The sequence below is a fragment of the Microtus oregoni genome, unplaced genomic scaffold (assembly GCF_018167655.1).
Source record: "Microtus oregoni isolate MIOR12 unplaced genomic scaffold, Mior012 000018F_ref0000195, whole genome shotgun sequence".
NCBI classification, from domain to species: Eukaryota; Metazoa; Chordata; class Mammalia; order Rodentia; family Cricetidae; genus Microtus; species Microtus oregoni.
This window is the reverse complement of record NW_024543077.1, coordinates 38,341,695-38,359,912: the sequence shown is the minus strand read 5'-3', so window position 1 is coordinate 38,359,912 and position 18,218 is coordinate 38,341,695. Positions and strand designations below refer to the sequence as shown.

Sequence of the window (18,218 nt, the reverse complement as noted above, 5' to 3'; positions counted from 1 at the left end):
CAAAGAAACAGAGGCGTCCATATCCCGGCTGCTTTATAGCAGATGTGTATGTTCTAGAGAACTTAATACGGGGAAAGGAAGTTGATAATAAGTGGAAAGTACACCTAAGGAAAGCCAGCATACAGCATTATCACAGGCCTGGCTGGTACCCCTCGCTCACAGGCCATTTTATTGGGAGTTAACAAGTTGGCTCTGGATGTCTTGCTTGAGGCAGAGACCTTGCAAACGAATTCCCAAGCCTGAGACAAATTCTCTACAACAAATTTAGAGAAAAGGAAAAAAAAAATCTGTAGACTTGGTAGTCCTAAGAGATGTAGCCTCTCCACCCCACCCCCAGCCGCCTTTACCCTTCGGCTCTTTCAGACTCCTAAATATTTTCTTTAATTATATTTAGTCAGCTCTTCTTCTCCGGTTGTTGGTTTCGATGGTGTGGGATTGTATTTGACGGATGGAGGCCCCTTTGTGTTTGTCTGTTACGTTCACCGAAACTGGCTTCCAAATAGTAAATTGACTTGTATTTACAGTTATTGACCAGGAGATAATAAATCAGAAATACTTCATAGATAGGCATATTCAATATTGGTCCACGGGACACGTTTTTTTTTTTTCATTATGTTTACGTTTTTAAAAGAGCTACATACAGCAGAAGACTTCAGGGGGCCAGTAGAGCTGTTAATACTTGTCCAAGCTCAGAAAGAGGAGCCAAAATAAATACCAGATTTAACCACACGAAATTGCCAGTTTTGGAGGGCCAAAATCATTGCCTGATTGCCCACTTCATGAAGTCAGTCTTATGTGAATTCGCTCTGATTGCCTGGGGCCTTAGGGTGTTTGTTACCATGTCATGTGTGTACTGCACATCTGACTTATTGTTGGCCGTTTCAACCGAACACTTTCTGTGTACACAATTTACCAATGGTGCTTGCTTCTTCTCTCCCTCATTGGTCAGGTGGGACACAAGCTGATGACCTTCATATTGGGGCAAAACTCTTCAGGATGCAAGAAAAATAAAACAAGGGGCTTATCATCATGTATTTTTATATCTCCAATGAGTAGTTTAATTGCTAAGGAACTGACAGGTACACACTAAAAGGAGCTTTTGTTTTTCATAGAAAGTCACAGTCATAGGCGGAGGTTCTATGTCCACCTGTGTGCACCAAGTAGGTAATTTATCAGAAGCAAAAATGCAGGTGGAGCTTTTCCTTAAGTTAAAATTATTTGGTATTGTGAATCTAGGGACTGGCATGATTCTTGGCCGACAATCATTGATTAATAAATATTTTCATCTCAACTAAAATGAAGAAGAAAGCACGAATAATCTTTCACTAGTGATTACTTAACTCAGCTATTGGTCTTGCCGTCTCTTTTGACCTGACCAGCTTTTGCGGGCTGTGTCACCTCGGAAGGCTCTGCAGAACACACGTGGACCCTCATGGCTCATGAAATCCACCTGGCCACCAATTCACACGTGTAAATACTTGTCACAAGCCTTGTGTGCACACTCGTATGTCCCGCCAAAAGCAGGATTTGCAGAAGGAAGTTTGTTCGTTAGCCCTGCTTCTAACCCTAAAATCTAGTAATAAGTGTGTGCCAGCTTGGACGGTGTAGCTTCAGCTACAGACCCCTGGCACCAGGAGCCTGGAAATGCCACTTTTCCAGCTCTCTCACCTGCTTTGAGTTTTCTGAGCTTCATCTTCCTCTACAAACTGGAGCTGTTTTTATTTAGGCTTCACAGTTGTGGGGAACCAAACAACAATAAGGTTTAGAATGAACCCTCAGCCGGGATACAGATGGCAGGGCCTGCTGGTACCCCAGGCCCTAACACTTTCCAAGTGTTGCACTGGCTTTACAGACTGGGAAATTTCTGGGCCTCATGTATCTTGTTTCTAAACAAGATTTGCTAGGGGGCCAGCAAGAGGGCTCAGCGGATGAAGGGCCTGCTCCCACACCTGGCGATCTGAGATGAGTCTATGGGATCCGCAAGGTAGAAGGAGAGAGCTGGCTGCTCCAAGTTGTTCTCTGACCTCCATATGCATGCCCTGCTCTCCTCCACGTCAATAAATCTAATAATTAAAAGAAAAAAAATCCATCAAAAATACTCGTGAAACATCCAGGCAGTGAGTGTGTCACTTCAAGTTAAGCAAAAAAAAAAAAAAAAAAAAAGAAAGAAAGAAAAGAAAAAGGAAAGAAAATCCAAATCAACAATAATAAAGGCTAGTTTTGATTGCCTTCACGATTTGTTTATTCTAATCATGCTAGAGCTATAGTGCTAGCTATTTGGAGTAATCCCAAATATTTTCTATATCTAAAAAACTATTTGACTCTAAACAAGTTTTCTCACTTGTGATTTTAAGGAACTCATTATCCATATTACCCCTGAGGTTTGGGGCGATGTAGCAGAGAACTTGGGGTAAAGGTTTAGAAACCAAGGCGATCCTGACTGCCTTATCTCTGTATTATACTCAAGGTTCAGATAAGAACTGGTTTGGTTGGCAGAACTCCTACCAGGAGTGCCCAAGATGAACCCATGTCTGTCTCACCTCTGTGAAATCACTTGCAGAGAGCTTCTGAGGGCTTCAAGTGGCATTGAGAGGGTCTGTTTGTTTGTTTGGTTTTTCCCTTATGTTCTTTTGCCCAGGGTGTCCAAATGAGGTTCTGGGGAATACCAGAGTGTTATCTTATTAAGGAATCCATTAGCACCCACTCGTGCTAATCTGTTCACATTTGCATAAGCATCTTAATGGCTTAAAGAAAAATTCATAGGCCAGAGATTCTGGAAGTTTCTCCTTGCAAAACCTTTTACCCAGTTCATTGCTTTTTTGCCCACTGTAACTATGGGCAGATTCCAGGGCCAATTCACAAGGCAACTGTATTAGGTTTGCCTTGAGATATCCCTCAAGGGCTGGCCCCAAATTCATGGCGATCCTTCTGCCTCAGCCTCCTGAGCACTAGCCATGCAGGTGTAAGTCACTGTGTTTAGTGAATAAGGTTATTTTAAATCTCCTTCCTACTCTGTTTGAAAGAAAGAAAGGAAAGAGAGAGAGAGAGAGAGAGAGAGAGAGAGAGAGAGACGGGGGGAGGGAGGGAGGGAGAGAGAGAGAGAGAGAGAGAGAGAGAGAGAGAGAGAGAGAGAGAAAGAAAAACCCAAGACATTGACCAACTACTTTAAAGGATTCTACAGGATGCATATTGGCCAAGAAAGTGGATTTATTGTTTTTCATGCGGAAAACCGAAACTTAAATGTACTTGTATTGCATTTCTCCGAATTTTACTCTTCCAAACGTTTCCATTTCTCTTTGTGTGCACGGGTGTGCACGTGGAAGTTGGAGAACAGTGTGCTGGCAATCTTTGCCTTCCTCCCACCACGTGGACCCAGAGGATCGAACTCAGGTTGTCAGGCTTGGTGGCAGACACCTTTACCCGCTTAGCCTTCTTGCCAGCCCTATAACTTTGGTCGTAGAATTGTGGGGTTTTTATCATTGCATCCTCGTTCTGTCTTATCGCCTTCCACTTCAAGGGATTGCGTACGAACTCCGGTGTTAAAGGCGGGCATTCTTGGCACGCGGGCTGGCTTTACTGTGTAGCTGAGCACGGCCTTAATGTCCTGTACTTCCTGTTCCCACCTCGGAGAGCTTGGACACGGCTGCGCAGCTCCACCACACCCTGCTCAGTGTAGGAACGTGTAAGCCTCGTTTGGAGAAACTGAGCAGTAGTATCATGTTTGTGTGTGTCATGGGGCCGATGATTCCATGGGATAGTGAGTTATTTTAAAGTAAAGGAATTACGTTTTCCAAATTGGTATCCATGGAAGAGTTATGCAAACACAAGGAAGAGGTTCTTTTGGGAGACAGAAGGCGTTGGTTAGAATGTCCTAGTTAAAAATGTCAGATAAGAAGGTTTATCTGTCAGTCACAATTATACAAGTGTTTTCTGAAATGTATAATATTAATTTAACAAACATCTTAATGATATTGAACTTTGAAATTTTACTCTTAGAATTTTAAGATAAAGGTTTTCCTAAGATAAGAATAAGGTATAGGGCTGGACAAATGGCTCAAAAGTTAAGAACACTGGCTGTCCTTCTAGAGGATCCAGGTTCTGTTCCCAGCACCCACATGGTAGCTAACAATAGTCTGTAACTCTAGTTCCAAGACATCCAAAGTCCTCTTCTGGCCTTTGTAGGCACCAAGAGTGCATGTAGCACACAGAGATACCTGCAGGCAAAACACGCACACATAAAATAAAAATAAGTAAGCCTCAGGAAAAAAAAAATTATGTCCGTGGAATCTACTATTTCTTTGAAGTCTCCCAACCAATAAAAAATATATTATTCAGTATATTCTTCTTGAATATAGCTTTTAAAAGCCAGGTTCAATCAGAGTTTCTTCAACAAAAATATAATGGTCAATGAATATAAAACTATAGGGGAAATTCTGATTGCTCATATACGTTAAAAATATAATTAAAGTTCAATAAGATGATAGCCTTTCTATTAGGAATTAGATTTAGCAGGAGGAAGCAGCATCAGATTAGAGCACAGATTATACAGTGGCATCCTCTTATAAACAGACATGCCCAAGCAGACACAACATGGTGTGATCATCCTTGAGCTTAGACTGCTTGAGTCCAGTCCCCACGACCGTCCCTCACCATCTTCCTGTGTGCCGTGTATACGGAAGGATCTCACTTGAGTGTCTGCCAGACCACAGGCCTGAAGTGTGTGGCCGTCAGTGGCCATGTGAAGCTGATGAGAGAGAGGCATGAGCTCATTCAGTGTCCATCACCTTCCTTCATGGTAGGAGACATTAGTGATGAAACATGAAGGCATGGGGAAGTGGTCACATACCTGCCGAACTGCTGTGGTAGGATGCAGACCTGGCTTGTGGCTGTGAAGCCCCTGCTCGCAGCCGTTACACCACACCCCACTTCCAACATCTGGAAAGATTTGACTTAGAGTTTCCAGAAAGTGAATCAGGTGCCAGACTATTGGCCTGTAAGCCTTTGTGCTCTCCTTTCCCCCTCTTTTGCATGCATATATTCTGTATGTATAATATATGCTTCAATATTTTCTAATAATTTAACATATATACGTTTACCACAAATTTGTTATGTTGTTACTTTATTCTAAGCAACTGTGCTATATAGACTGAAAACTATTTGTTGATATCCCCCAGCCGATTAGAAGTGGAGTCTCCCTAAATATAGCTTTTAAATATTAGGCTCAATCAGTTTCTTCAAAAAAAAAAAACCCAAACAAACAAACAAAAACAAGACGATGGTCAATTCTTGGCAATAGTTTCTGGCTATAGTGCAGTTGCTTGGAATACAGTAGTAGCTGGGACAAATGTCTTTTGTTCATGATGAGGATGACCTCGGAGAAGAGAGTATCTCTCTGTGCCCTTTGGTAGAATGTGATGCCGAGGGCCTTGTGAGGCCTCTGATGCCCGTGGGTGGTAATACCGTTTAATAATGTTGACTGTCACTGGCCTTGCCCTGCAGTCTCTGAGTCTCTGAACTCTCAGGAACCCAGAGCAGACCTCAGGTCTAACCCCTACACCCTGGCTGCACCCTCCCTTGAACTCACAGAGATCCCCCTGCCTCTGCCTCCAGAGTGCTGGGATTAAAGGCGTGCGCCACCACCAAATGTGGCTGCAGATCTGGGGGCTCTTAATGATAGATGTTATTATGTGTAAACTTAAAGCAATATGCGCTAATTATTTTGGCTCATCATACAAACTCCTATAGGTTTTATTGATTTCTTATATTTACATGTAATTTACATGTATTTACATATATAATCATAACTAGATCTGTAATTTTTTTAAATTAAAGTTGTCATGTAGCTATAGCATGTAACAGTGAACTCATTCAAGTGTAGTAAGTCTTTAAAAAAGAAAAACGCTAAACGTTTGGATAATTAGCTCTTGGAGGGTGAGTCTCTGTGTTTTGGCTAGGAAAATGGGGATAAGAGTTTGTTAAGGACTTGGGAGTGATTTAAAATTTGAATTCATCGTGACTTTGACTGGATTTGGAAACAGCACAATCAAACCAGTGAGTCAGACATTTACCCGAGACCAAGCGTCTGTGTCCGTGAAGCGTAGCTTTCCTCTGGAGGTAGTTCATGCTCTTCACATTCTCTTTCAATAATTACGCGGGGGTCGTTCTCCCGCCAGGGGAAGCCCTATTGGGTTACCTTATCAGAAGGCTCGTAGCCCTTTGCCTGGTTCAGACTTAAGGCCGTGTACTTTAACGTTTAATTAATACAATGATTGGAAAATGCCTGCCTTCAGAGGAGGTTAAAGCAGTTTGTTTGCCTTGAACTTTCTGCAGGAAAGGTGGCGTGGCGACCAAATGAAATTACGTTCAAAGACGAAGTAAGACATGAAAGAAATTTGAAGTAAACTTTTGGCTTATTTGGTAATTCCTAGGAAAACTGAACAAAAGTTTGGTTCTTTAGAAGAAGAAAAAAAAATGCTGTATATATAGAAATATGATCCTAAGATAGGCCAGTCACCTGACTTCCTCCAAGAAACTCTGGAAACACACAAAGCTTTCGGACATGGACTAATAATGGCCAGTATCCACTTACATTTTGATGTGCTGTTTTATGTCCACAATAATTTTAAGTCACATTGTGGAAGGTATTAATTTAGAGGAAAACCCCACTTTCTTCCACTTTTTGATTGATTTTCTTTAGACTGTTTATGTGTCTCTCTGTTTCCCAGCCACTGCCGTAACCATCTAAATTCTCTTAGTCTCTATATTTTTTACTTACTCCTTATACTAAATTCTTTCAGTATAAGTTGTATAGCAAACTACAAATGCTACATTAATGGTAAAAAGTAGTTCTTTGGAGAAGTTTTTCCTGGGGATAGAGAGATGACTCAGGGGTTAATAACACCTATTTTTGCAGAGGTCCTTTATTCTTTTTCCAGCAGCTGACTGCTTGGAACTTTGCCTTTGACTTCTGTGTGTATCTGAGCTCACAGCCACATACCCACCTACATATACCCAATTAAAGACAATGAAAATAAATCTTAAAAGAGTGTTTTTCCTGCAGGTAAATAGTTCTGATTTCCAGCATGTAACCACCCCAAATAATGCTTGTTGAATTTACCTTTAATGGATTTTTGGTGGAGATGGCTGTCTTGGAACATTCTTTGTAGATCAGGGCAGCCTTGAACTTACAGTGATCTCCGCCTGAGCTGCTATACCGAACTTCTTTTGAAGGTTTTTGCAAAGTTATCTCTAATATTTGAAGTCATAAGTCAGGCTTACTAAGGCTGCATGGAAATTCGTTTTCAAATACACTCTCAAGGTGACACCTGCAAGCCAACACTTGTAACAGCAACAGCTGAGTTGTTCCAGTCTTGGGTGCTTGCTTCAAATAAAACTGTTGTGGGCAACAAAGTACAGTTGTGTGGGGAACTGAACCCAGGTCTGCGGGGAGAGCGCCAGTGCTCTTAACTGCAGAGCCATCTCTCTCACAGAGCATAGGTAAGACGGTGGTCCACACCCCTGTCCAGATGACCGATCCCATGACTTGACTTGAGCATCTGTGAGGCAGTCTCTCCCTTTACTCTTTCAAGGTTATTCTTTAAAGCTTTAGTCATCTCTGCACTAGATAGATAAATAGATGATAGATAGATAGATAGATAGATAGATAGATAGATAGATAGATAGATGGATTGATGGCTGGCTGGATGGATGGATAGATAGATGGATGATAGATAGATAGATGGATGGATAGATAGATAGATAGATAGATAGATAGATAGATGGATTGATGGCTGGCTGGATGGATGGATAGATAGATGGATGATAGATAGATGGATGGATAGATAGATAGATAGATAGATAGATGGATTGATGGCTGGATGGATGGATGGATAGATAGATGGATGATAGATAGATGGATGGATGGATGGATGGATAGATAGATGGATGATAGATAGATGGATGGATAGATAGATAGATAGATAACCTGCAGCAGGAAAGAATCTTATCTAATGTCCTGTCAAGGTGATGTGATTTTTCTGGGGAGTGTTAAAATATCCATTTCCAAAAGAAGATACAAACGAGGAGATAATGGGTATGTAGAGAGCACGTCCACAGACGTCTCCAGCATTTTTCAGCACGGACTGTCACGTGATCAGTAGGCACTCTGGAGCTAAGCTGTATCCCTGGCGCACGCCCGGTGGAGAATGAGAAGGTGGCTAGCTCGGCAGGCAACATTGCCCTTGCTGTTCTCCCCGTAACTCTGAACAACAGTTCTCTTAGCCACCAACTGTAGACTAGAGCGGTAGGGGTTTTGTCACTAACGTTGTTTATGGAGAGTGATCACAAGGCGTAGCGATGTCTGGGACTTTAGAATTGGATTGACTGGTTGTTTTTTTTTTTGCCTTGGCTAGTCTAGGAAATGCTTACTTTTTTTGTTTTTGTTTTTTTTTCACAAGATCTTAATTTTCATATCTTTTATGAAAAATATCTATTAATATAATGATTAAGTTAAACCTAGCTCATTCTTTCTTTGGAGTTTTTCTGACTTTTGTTGAAAATATTAGTATCATAAATGTAGCAGATACATAGCAATTCGGTACTCTATATATTAGCAATAAATTATAACCATGAAAATAATGGTGAATTTTTGTTTGTCTCTCTTAACAGTGGAAAGAGTGGAGCGAGAGAACCTTTCAGACTATTGTGTTCTGGGCCAGCGTCCAATGCATTTACCAAATATGAACCAGCTGGCATCCCTGGGGAAAACCAACGAACAGTCTCCTCATAGCCAAATCCACCACAGCACTCCCATACGAAACCAAGTGCCCGCCTTGCAGCCCATCATGAGCCCCGGGCTCCTCTCACCCCAGCTCAGTCCGCAGCTCGTCAGGCAGCAGATAGCCATGGCCCATCTGATCAACCAACAGATCGCCGTCAGCCGGCTCCTGGCTCACCAGCACCCTCAAGCCATCAACCAGCAGTTCCTGAACCATCCCCCCATCCCCAGAGCAGTGAAGCCAGAGCCGACTAACTCCTCTGTGGAGGTCTCTCCCGATATCTACCAGCAAGTCAGAGACGAGCTGAAGAGGGCCAGCGTGTCCCAGGCTGTCTTCGCCAGGGTGGCATTCAACCGCACACAGGTACAGTTAACACCACTCTTCCTAGGGACTAAGAGTCAGTGTAAAGAGCTGGGCAGTGGTGGCGCACGCCTTTAATCCCAGCACCCGGGAGGCAGAGGCAGGATCTCTGAGTCTGAGGCCAGCCTGGTCTACAAGAGCTAGTTTCAGGACAGGCTCCAAAGTTACAGAGAAACCCTGTCTTAAAAACAAAACAAAGAGGGTAAGGAAGAAATATGACATGTCTTCACCTCTTAATAATGTCTTCAGAATGTTTTATGGAGATGAGGAGTTTTGAACTTTAAAGCCACAGGTCTTCTGTGGGAATGTGCCATGACTCAAGATGCAACCTTTGATCCTAGGAAGTCTTTGGTTTTTCCTCTCTTATTACAGCAGGTGGCTAGGATGGCCAGTTAGGAGACTGCTTTGAGGGACTGGCAGGAGTGTGGGGGAAGAGCCCAATAAGACCCACAGCAGGAGAGAGGAGGGGAGCATCAAGAAGCATGATGGGAGTAGAATTGTAGCTAGGGTGTTAGCGGGCAGATCCAGGGGGATGCAGTAACAGTGGTGGCGGCAGCGGTGGGGCTTGATCCCGGTGACTCCCAGCAAAGGTATAGTTATGAGAAACAGCCCGGGAGACGCTGCAGGGGCGGCTGAGAAAGGCCACGGTGATTGTTTTTACTTTCGAAAGACTGGCAGATTTCTTAGGAAGACTGGCAGTGAACATCGAAACTGTAAGTTTGGCACTGAAAACAGTGGGTAGGGATAGACCAAGAGATTGGAAGTGTTACAGAGCCCGGGATTTAAGTTAGAGGAGGAAGGGGAACGGATGTGATGGCTTGACCCAAGCCATCATGGTGTCAGGCTTCCCAAGGAGTTGTGCTGTTTCGGGAGGTCAGGGGAATACTAGGAGGTGTCTTGTTGGAGGAAGTACGTCACTGTGGGTGGAGTTTGAGGGTTGATAGCTTCCTGTTTTCTTTCTCTGCTTACCTGCGTGTCCCTGAAAATGTAAATCTTCCGGTTCCTGTCAGATCCCACATCTTTCCTGCCCTGTAGGCTTATAAACCATTTAGCTTCTCCCTAATTTGCGTTTGTTCCGAGTTTGATCACAGAACTAGAAAAGTAGCTAATGCAGGTAGTAACCAGGCGAAGGGAGGAAATGGCAGCAGGGTCCTTCAGAGGCGCTGGAGTCACAGAGAGGGAGGTGATCACAAGAGGGAAGAAAGGTGAGAACAAGAGTTCTCAACCTGTGGGGCATGACCCCCTGGGGTCCCATGTCAGGTCTCCCGCATATCGGATGTTTACATTACAATCCATACCAGCAGCAAAATTGCAGTTAAGAAGTAGCAATCCTTGTTTGGTTGGGGGTCACCACACATGAAGAAGTGTATCCAAGGGAAGCAGCCTTAGGAAGGTTGGGAACCACTGCTCTAAAGACTCACATGTGGGGGGAAAGTCAAGATGTAGGGAGAAAGAGAAGCTTGACCTTATGTCCGAGGATTTGGCCTGATGTCGGTTGGTGGGGAGCCCTCCGCCTCCTATTTCTGAGAATCGGTTTCTCGCAGTGGTGAGGACAGGAGCGGCGCTCCGGGGTTAAGGTGCCACTCAGTGCCAGGGTGCAGAAGCAGGTTGCTTTTTCAAAAGCAAGCATTAAAAAGGCAGCCAGGAGCACAGGAACAGCTTGATGGGAGTCAACTTAAGACACAAGGTGGTTTTTAGCCTCAGATCGAATTAAGGAACATGAACCAGAAATGGAGTCGTTGATTGTGGTTAAACAGTTGCTGGCTGGGAGCAAAGACGAGGCCCTGGGGCTGTTGGGGTTCCATATTCATGTGTTTGTTATGCAGAAGGACAGAGGTGGAATCTCATGCTCCCTTGGTGCACAGCTACCTTGTACATTCTACTCATGGTACAGCCTGTTCCCATCACTTGGAAAATGCATTTGGGGGAGACCCACATATGTTTTATCCATCTTCTTGTGACTTAAAAGACTCAGGCCGCACTTTCGTGTTCATGGTTACCTAGGCTGGGGTCGTATAAGGCTCCGGTCCCTTGGAGAAAAATCTTGTTGCCCATCACTGAAAATACGAAGTGGAGGGATACGTCTATCTTCTGCGGTTCTTTATTCTGTCATCTGTGCTCATGAATCGACATTTCATGCCCAGCCAGCATTTGATTGCCTAGTTATGTGCACAGCTCTTTTTGGCTAAGGATAAAATCGAGAGCGTAGCTGTACCGCTTTGGATTTTCGCAGCGGAATGCAGTCTACATTCTGCCCAAATAGCGCGAAGCGTGGGAGAAGACTCCCAGAGAGTCAAGACCACAGACAGATGTAGTGAGAGGGTCTGCTGTGTCAAGGCACCGGATTCCTGGAGCTCCGCCTCCTCCTGAGGAATCCTCCACATCTCTTTGTCAGGATTCAAGGTTTTTCCTTGGCGTTGCCACCTTCGAAGGGCCGGGCTTTATAAAGGTCTAATTGAAGCACAGAACACGTTTTATTATTTTCTCCTCCGTGCCATTAAATTTGTAAGAGGGCTACACCCAGAAAGAAACATTCCCTTTCAGTCAGCACGAGCTTTGAGTTCACGGGCCAGCCTTGAGGATATCAAATGGAAACCACATAGGGACGCAGGCGTGTTTCCTCTTTAAATCCTGCTTTTAATTTGGGAAAGCTTTTCATCCCTCTGGGATCATAACCTGTTGTATATAAGCCCAGCCTAATCAGGGTAGATGGTATTGACAGAGTGTGAACTCGCGCGGGAGGTCAGCAGGCAGATTGTTTCTGCTCCACGTCCTGCGGTCCCACTAGCAGCACAAATGGGCAGCTGGTTTCGCCAGCTGTATTGTTAAATGGGAGACACGGTGTAGTCTGCCCCATGAAACCAGCCATGGGTTTTCCAAATGGGGAGCCTTTTCTGAGTGGAACCAGACACTTCTGGGTGCTAGAGTAGCTCGCCAGGTAAAATTCATGGCAAAAGTGGCTGATGGCATAGTAACCCTTTTCCAGAAGGCTGGTTAACTTCTTGACTGTACAGAGCCAGAACCATTCCTGTTGACAGGCATCTGCAGACATCATCCGTGGCTGCTCTCTTGATGGGTAGCATCTTCTCACGTGCCTGAGTGTTTTACAGAACTCACTGGCTTCTCCAGGACTCATTCTGTTATTCTCTCTAATAAAAAGGGCCGTGTCACATGACAGCTTGTGTCCCTGGATGTCTGTTTGAAGGTTTAGCAAAAAGTCTTAACTAGTTTGTGTGTGTGTGGGTGTGCAGAAACCAAAATAGCTTGCAATCACTCAGCAGTCCATCAAGACTGTAAACATGGAAACCTTGTCTGCCTGCTTCCAAGACTTCCAGATGAAAACCTCACGCCGATGGTAGATGGTATTGGAGAACTATATGTTATTGAAGGAAACTTGCTCATTACCTTAGATGCTGATGCATTTGCTGTTTGATTAGGCAAAATGACATCATTAGGGATTATATTTCCAAGAAGTTTTTAAATTTATTTTTTTAAGTTACTACATAGTAATAGATGTTATCATGGAATTTTCATCCACAAATGCTGTTATGATACCATATAGTCTGTTCTCACTGTTGCCTTCCCCTGCTGTCTTCCTGTGTGCCTTGCCCACTCCCACCCCTACAGGCTTTCAATACACTTTAGTTTTGCTACATAGGCCTTTCAGAGTCATTTATGCATCTGTCTGGTAACAACTTGCTTTGCTTCTAGCTTGGGAACTAGATAACCCCTTTGTAGTTTTCTTTTTACTGTCTTTTGTTATTATTTGTACGTTTTTCTTCTCGTTCACCAACAAAACGTCTGCCATTTAAGCTAAGAGTAAGCAAGTTGAGTTCATCGTCCGCACAAGGGACTTATGACGTATTTATGTCAGTATTTATGTATTTATGTATGACGCACTTATGGCGTTAGTGCCGGGACGTGAACTCTCCAGCATGGCATGAGGCTGCTAGAGTTCTGAACGCAGGGCACGCAGCAGCGCCGCATCTGTGCAAGCCTTTTGGAAGAAGCGGTTAGTCCTGCTTGGCGTGCTGTTTTGTAGCCAAAGGGACCGCAGGAGAACCCTGAGCTGGCAGCCGTAACTGTGTGCTTCCCTGCCCGCCTTAAGCACCTTCTCTTGCTGCCTCTGTAGGACCGCAGAGGCAGGCAAACACCCTTGCTTAGTTTGTGTTTTCCCCAGGCCTGTACTTCCGGTGCGGCTCTTCATTCGCAGGACTGTCCTCAGGCCCCTCGATGTTGGCAAAGAGCTGGAAGCGCTTAGCGAGCGTGTGACAGGAACCACGGGCGACAGCCCACTGCTTCCCTCCTCGTCGGGGAGATCTCTCTGGCACTCCAGAGCTCTCTGTATAATCCGCTCCAACGTGGCTTGAGTTTTGTCTTCCCTCGCTGTCTCCTACCACTCTCCCTTGGAAGCGTTTTACCCCTAAAGCTCTCTAGAATCTTTGTCTCGGGGTTGTGGTCCATGCCTTTTGGTCCTTGCCATGCGAGCAGAGGCTTGAGTAGAGCATAGCATCAGAATGGTGCCCGTCCATCCCGCAAAGCAACCGCCATGTGCCGTATGAGGCTGGCATGGCTGTGTCCTCGCTTGGGTGTTCGAACACGTCATCGTCGTCATTTGAAATACGAAGCCTGGAAGGTCCTCAGTTCGCTGAATGGAGAATAGCGTTATTGAGAATGACTTCGGGATATTGAACCAGGCGTTGTGGGGTCGCCGAGATTAGGAATGAGAGACCCTGAATATGAGCAGGAATGAGATCCGGGAGAGAAATGGGATTTGAAACCTTAGGGGTTAGTCCTACCACTGTTGCCCAGGATGGGAAGCAGCCTCTCTAGTCTGAGCTGTGACCCACATCAAGTGGCTTTGTCCCTTGGCCCTGCCCCTCTCTAGGGCTCTGTCACAGGTGCAGACGGTGCCTGTGAAATAGTCATTTCTGTCCGGGTCTGAGTTCTGCGCCTGTGTCTTCTCCTGCGTCTGGAACCTGAACTCATCCTAGGTTGGCCCCTTTTTCTCTCATTAGGTCTGTAGACATGAGGTAGCTCACTTGGTGATCTGCCGCGTTTGTGTCTTCGCCTCTTTAATGTGGGATTGGAAATCCTAATTATGAGCATTCTTTTTTCTTTATTAAAGTATAGACTTGAAAACATTGATCAGAGGCGAATGTATGATAAAAGGCAATGTTTTAAGACTTAATATTACTGGTGTCCACTGACCTGTAAGAAGTAATGTCTCATTAAATATGTACAGTGACTTTTACTTAATAGGTAAGCTAGTCTCTGATTTATTTTAAAAAATCCAATGACCTATATATTCATATGTTCAAAAAATCCCCATTTCCTAACATGGCTTCTCCTCCGAGACCTTCCTTCCATCTGAGCAGATCTGTTAAATGAAGTAGAGGAAGCTTTTCTCCAAACTAGGGTAAATTCAGTGGAACGGCTGTACTGCCACTTGTGCCTGGAGCAGGAGAGTGCCAGAAAGGGGGAATGGGGGTGACCCTCTCATCCTTCTCTCCTCTTCCCTTCCCACTGTCCACAGAGTGCAGGGACACCCTCCACAGGGAGAGCAATTAGACCTTTGCCCCTTTTGGCAGTGAGGCTTTGTTCAGGTTTGTTGCTCATGTAAGCTTGTCCATTTTCTTCTCCTCGAGCAGAGAGCGTGAGGTAAGGCTTGCTGAGCTGAACCTTGGGAGCACACTTCTGGTAAAAGACAGGATGTGTGATAACAGTGTGCTCTGTCAGAAGAAGGGGGGTCTCATCCGGTGTCCCGCCTTTCAGTTCAGTGAAAATACACAGGCATTTATCAGAGAGGCCTCACTGGCAAGGCCGTGTGTGTGCCCTGGTCTTATCTGATGGAGAACAGGACCTCCACAATCCTGAATCTGTGGGGACTCATTTGATCAACCTGTCCTCATCTGACTACATTCTATCTATCTATCTATCTATCTATCTATCTATCTATCAATCATCTGTCTGTCCGTCCGTCTATCTATCTATCCATCTATTATCTATCTATCTATCTATCTATCTATCTATCTAATCTATCTATCATTTTTCTATCTGCCTATCATCTATTTATCCATCTGTCTATCTATCTATCATCTATCTGTTCGTCTATCTATCTATCATCTATCTGTCTGTCTGTCTATCTATCTATCTATCTATCTATGCATCTATCTATCTATCTATGCATCTATCTATCTATCTATCATCTGTCTGTCCGTCCGTCTGTCCGTCCGTCTATCTATCCATCTATTATCTATCTATCTATCTATCATCTTTCTATCTACCTATCATCTATCTATCTATCCATCTATCTGTCCATCTATCATCTATCATCTGTCTGTCCGTCTGTCTATCTATCTATCTATCTATCTATCATCTGTCCGTCTATCTATCTATCTATCTATCTATCTATCTATCTATCTATCGACTTTGCAGGAAAAGGAAATCCACTGTTTACTCTGCAAAGCTACATCATTTGAAGGAACTTAAGACCAGGGTCATAAGTACAATTTATGAAGTCACTCAGCAACTGGAGAATGTTTTCAGCAGATTGGAAAATGAGATTGAATGATGTATCAGAAAATTTGGCAGGAAGGCCAGCTGCTGAACATGCAAACGCCATTGTATGAAATGGCATGGAATTTGATTGAAGCTTTGTTTACACAGTGTTTGGAATATATGCATGCCCCAAACTGTTAGGGTTACATTTATAAGAACTTGCTAAAAATTAGGATTTGAGGCAGCACAGTCGGAATGAGACAGGAGATGGCTAAAGGAAACTCTTAGCTACAGATTCTCAGGAGTCTGAGTCACTTCAGGAGGAGACAATAATTGCCTTTTAATTTCATTGTTTGAGTTACGAATATTGTTAGCCAGAGATGGGCATAATTTAATTATACATTGCAGTTTTATATTTGTGTAAAACTTTACCTCCAAGATAGGCATGCTCATTGTCAGCTGACATAGTGTCAGCCAGGATCATTTCTCAGTATCTTGTTGAGATCAGAGCTCTTTGCAAGTCCAGGACCACAATGTAAATGTAGGGTCTTGACTCCATGGTCCAGTGAACTGGTGATAAAATAACAAGGGCCCACGTGAGAGACAGGAAGTCCACTTCTGAGAGGTGGGCTGTAAATGTCAAATGTTGCAGATCAGGCATGAACCCGTTATTGAGTTTTGGAGTAAATAATATGTCCTCTTTTGATGTCAGAACATTAAATTAATAAAGTAGGCAGAGGTGGCCTTGCTTACTTCATAAAATAGGTCTTTCATTTCAAAATCACTGGCTTGAATTCTCAGATTGAAAGATTGCAATAATATTAATGTGTCCCAAGATAGCAGTGTCTCAGAGTTATTGGATAGTGGGGGGCGGGGGGCTCTCTAGATAGCTATCTTCCTTTAACACCTTCTGTACATATAAGGGTATTGTCAATTAGCACCTCTTAGGCAACCTCATCCAAAAGGCCTGGACTGGTCAGCTCAAGGACTAAACTTGTACAGGCTCCAAGCTTGCTCTGTCTGTGCCTTCGGTAAAAGGGAGGTCGACTTGGTAAATAGGAACCCTCACAACTCAACCTCCATCTCGAGTCCACCTGAGATAGAACATATAGGTAACAGAAGAGGGGAAGGTTTGCTTTTACTCTCCATCTTTTACAAAACAGAGAATCAGGGCAAGCCAACATGGTGTCCACTGTCCTGTCTGTTCCTCCTACCCCTGACCAGTGGCTTTACAAGTTAATCACTGAATACATTATAGTCAATTCAACTGTTCTATATTTGAATTAAAAATTCAAATTTCCTATGACTAGGAAATAGAACATTCCATTTTGGTGATAATTTTTAAGTCATTTTTCACCATTGTCAACCAAGGACTGGTCCTCTCATTTCACAGAGGATCGTCATCTTCAATATTTGTATTTCTGGTGTGAGCATCCGTTGTAGTCTCTCACCAACCTTTAAAGTCATAGATCAGATTTTACAGGTTTGTAATGATTTCACTGAGGCAATGGGAATGGTAGTCTTAGTTCTCATTGTTCATATCTTGTATGACTGTTCAGTTAATAAGCTTTAAATCAGTATGTTCAAGGGATCTTCCTTCCTTGGCTGTTGATTGAAATGAGGTCCAGTTGGCTAGGGGTTGCGTGCGTGTTTGTTCAAATAAAGTGCACAAACTCTTCGAACCCAGAAATGCTGCAGCATGACTATATGACTATAACTGTATCCACTTGGAATCTGTTGGAGATGTCCAAGCAATTTCAATCTCTTTATATAATTTTTTTGTGCCAAAAATGAGCACTATAGTTTATAGCATCTACTGAACTCCTTGGCCATTATCATGCCCATCTGGAGCACTGGGTAAATCATGGCTGGGAGACACACACTTGTACATACATCATGCTTGTCCCCAGCTCTATGGATTGCTAAAGCACAGTCTTAAAGAAAAAGAAAAAAGACCCTTATAAAATCATATTCATTCTGCAATTGAACCACTTTGGTATTTATAGACTTCCAGTTCTTTAGAAAGGTTGGTTCTGATCTATGAAATCAGCCTTACGGTCCGCTACTATGACCCAAGATTACATAATGACAGCACTTAAGAATTATTTTAAATTACTTCCATGTTGCATATGGGCCAGGCGGTGGTGGCGCACACCTTTAACCCCAGCATCAGGTACCATGGCCAAGTCTTGTTGAATGCACTGGGAAGGTTTCTCATGACACAAGTATTTAATTTATAAACCGCAGGCCTAAGGTGTATGATGTAATTATAAGTGGAGTTTACATGTCGCGAAATCTCAGTTTCCGCGATTGCTCTCGGTAGGTTGAATGAAAGGATCTTGAGCGCCCCGTGAGTTAGGCTTTCAATACATGGCCGGCGAGGGCCTGCTGTAGACTCTCCACCCAAGATAAGACTCTCCCAGAGCTGTAAAGAATAAGTGTTTTCTTAAAGGTCTGGATTCTCCTCACCACCAGGTCACGACCAAGCACAGAATATATAGAATCAGCCCCCGATGACCTTCTATGATGGGAGAGAGATAGTTTTTATAGTGGCCAGTGTGAACGAGGGTAGTTGGTACA

At 43.7% G+C, this 18,218-nt stretch overlaps 1 protein-coding gene across 8 annotated transcripts in view; it reads left to right on the top strand.

Moving 5' to 3' along the window:
* Positions 1–18,218, top strand: part of Satb2 (SATB homeobox 2) — a 174,159-nt gene that overhangs the window by 93,418 nt on the left and 62,523 nt on the right. For all 8 annotated transcript variants that reach the window (XM_041668062.1, XM_041668058.1, XM_041668053.1 and 5 more), the window contains one exon: positions 8,668–9,140. In XM_041668062.1, the coding sequence (XP_041523996.1) occupies positions 8,668–9,140 (473 nt within the window). The remainder of the gene's footprint in view (positions 1–8,667; positions 9,141–18,218) is intronic.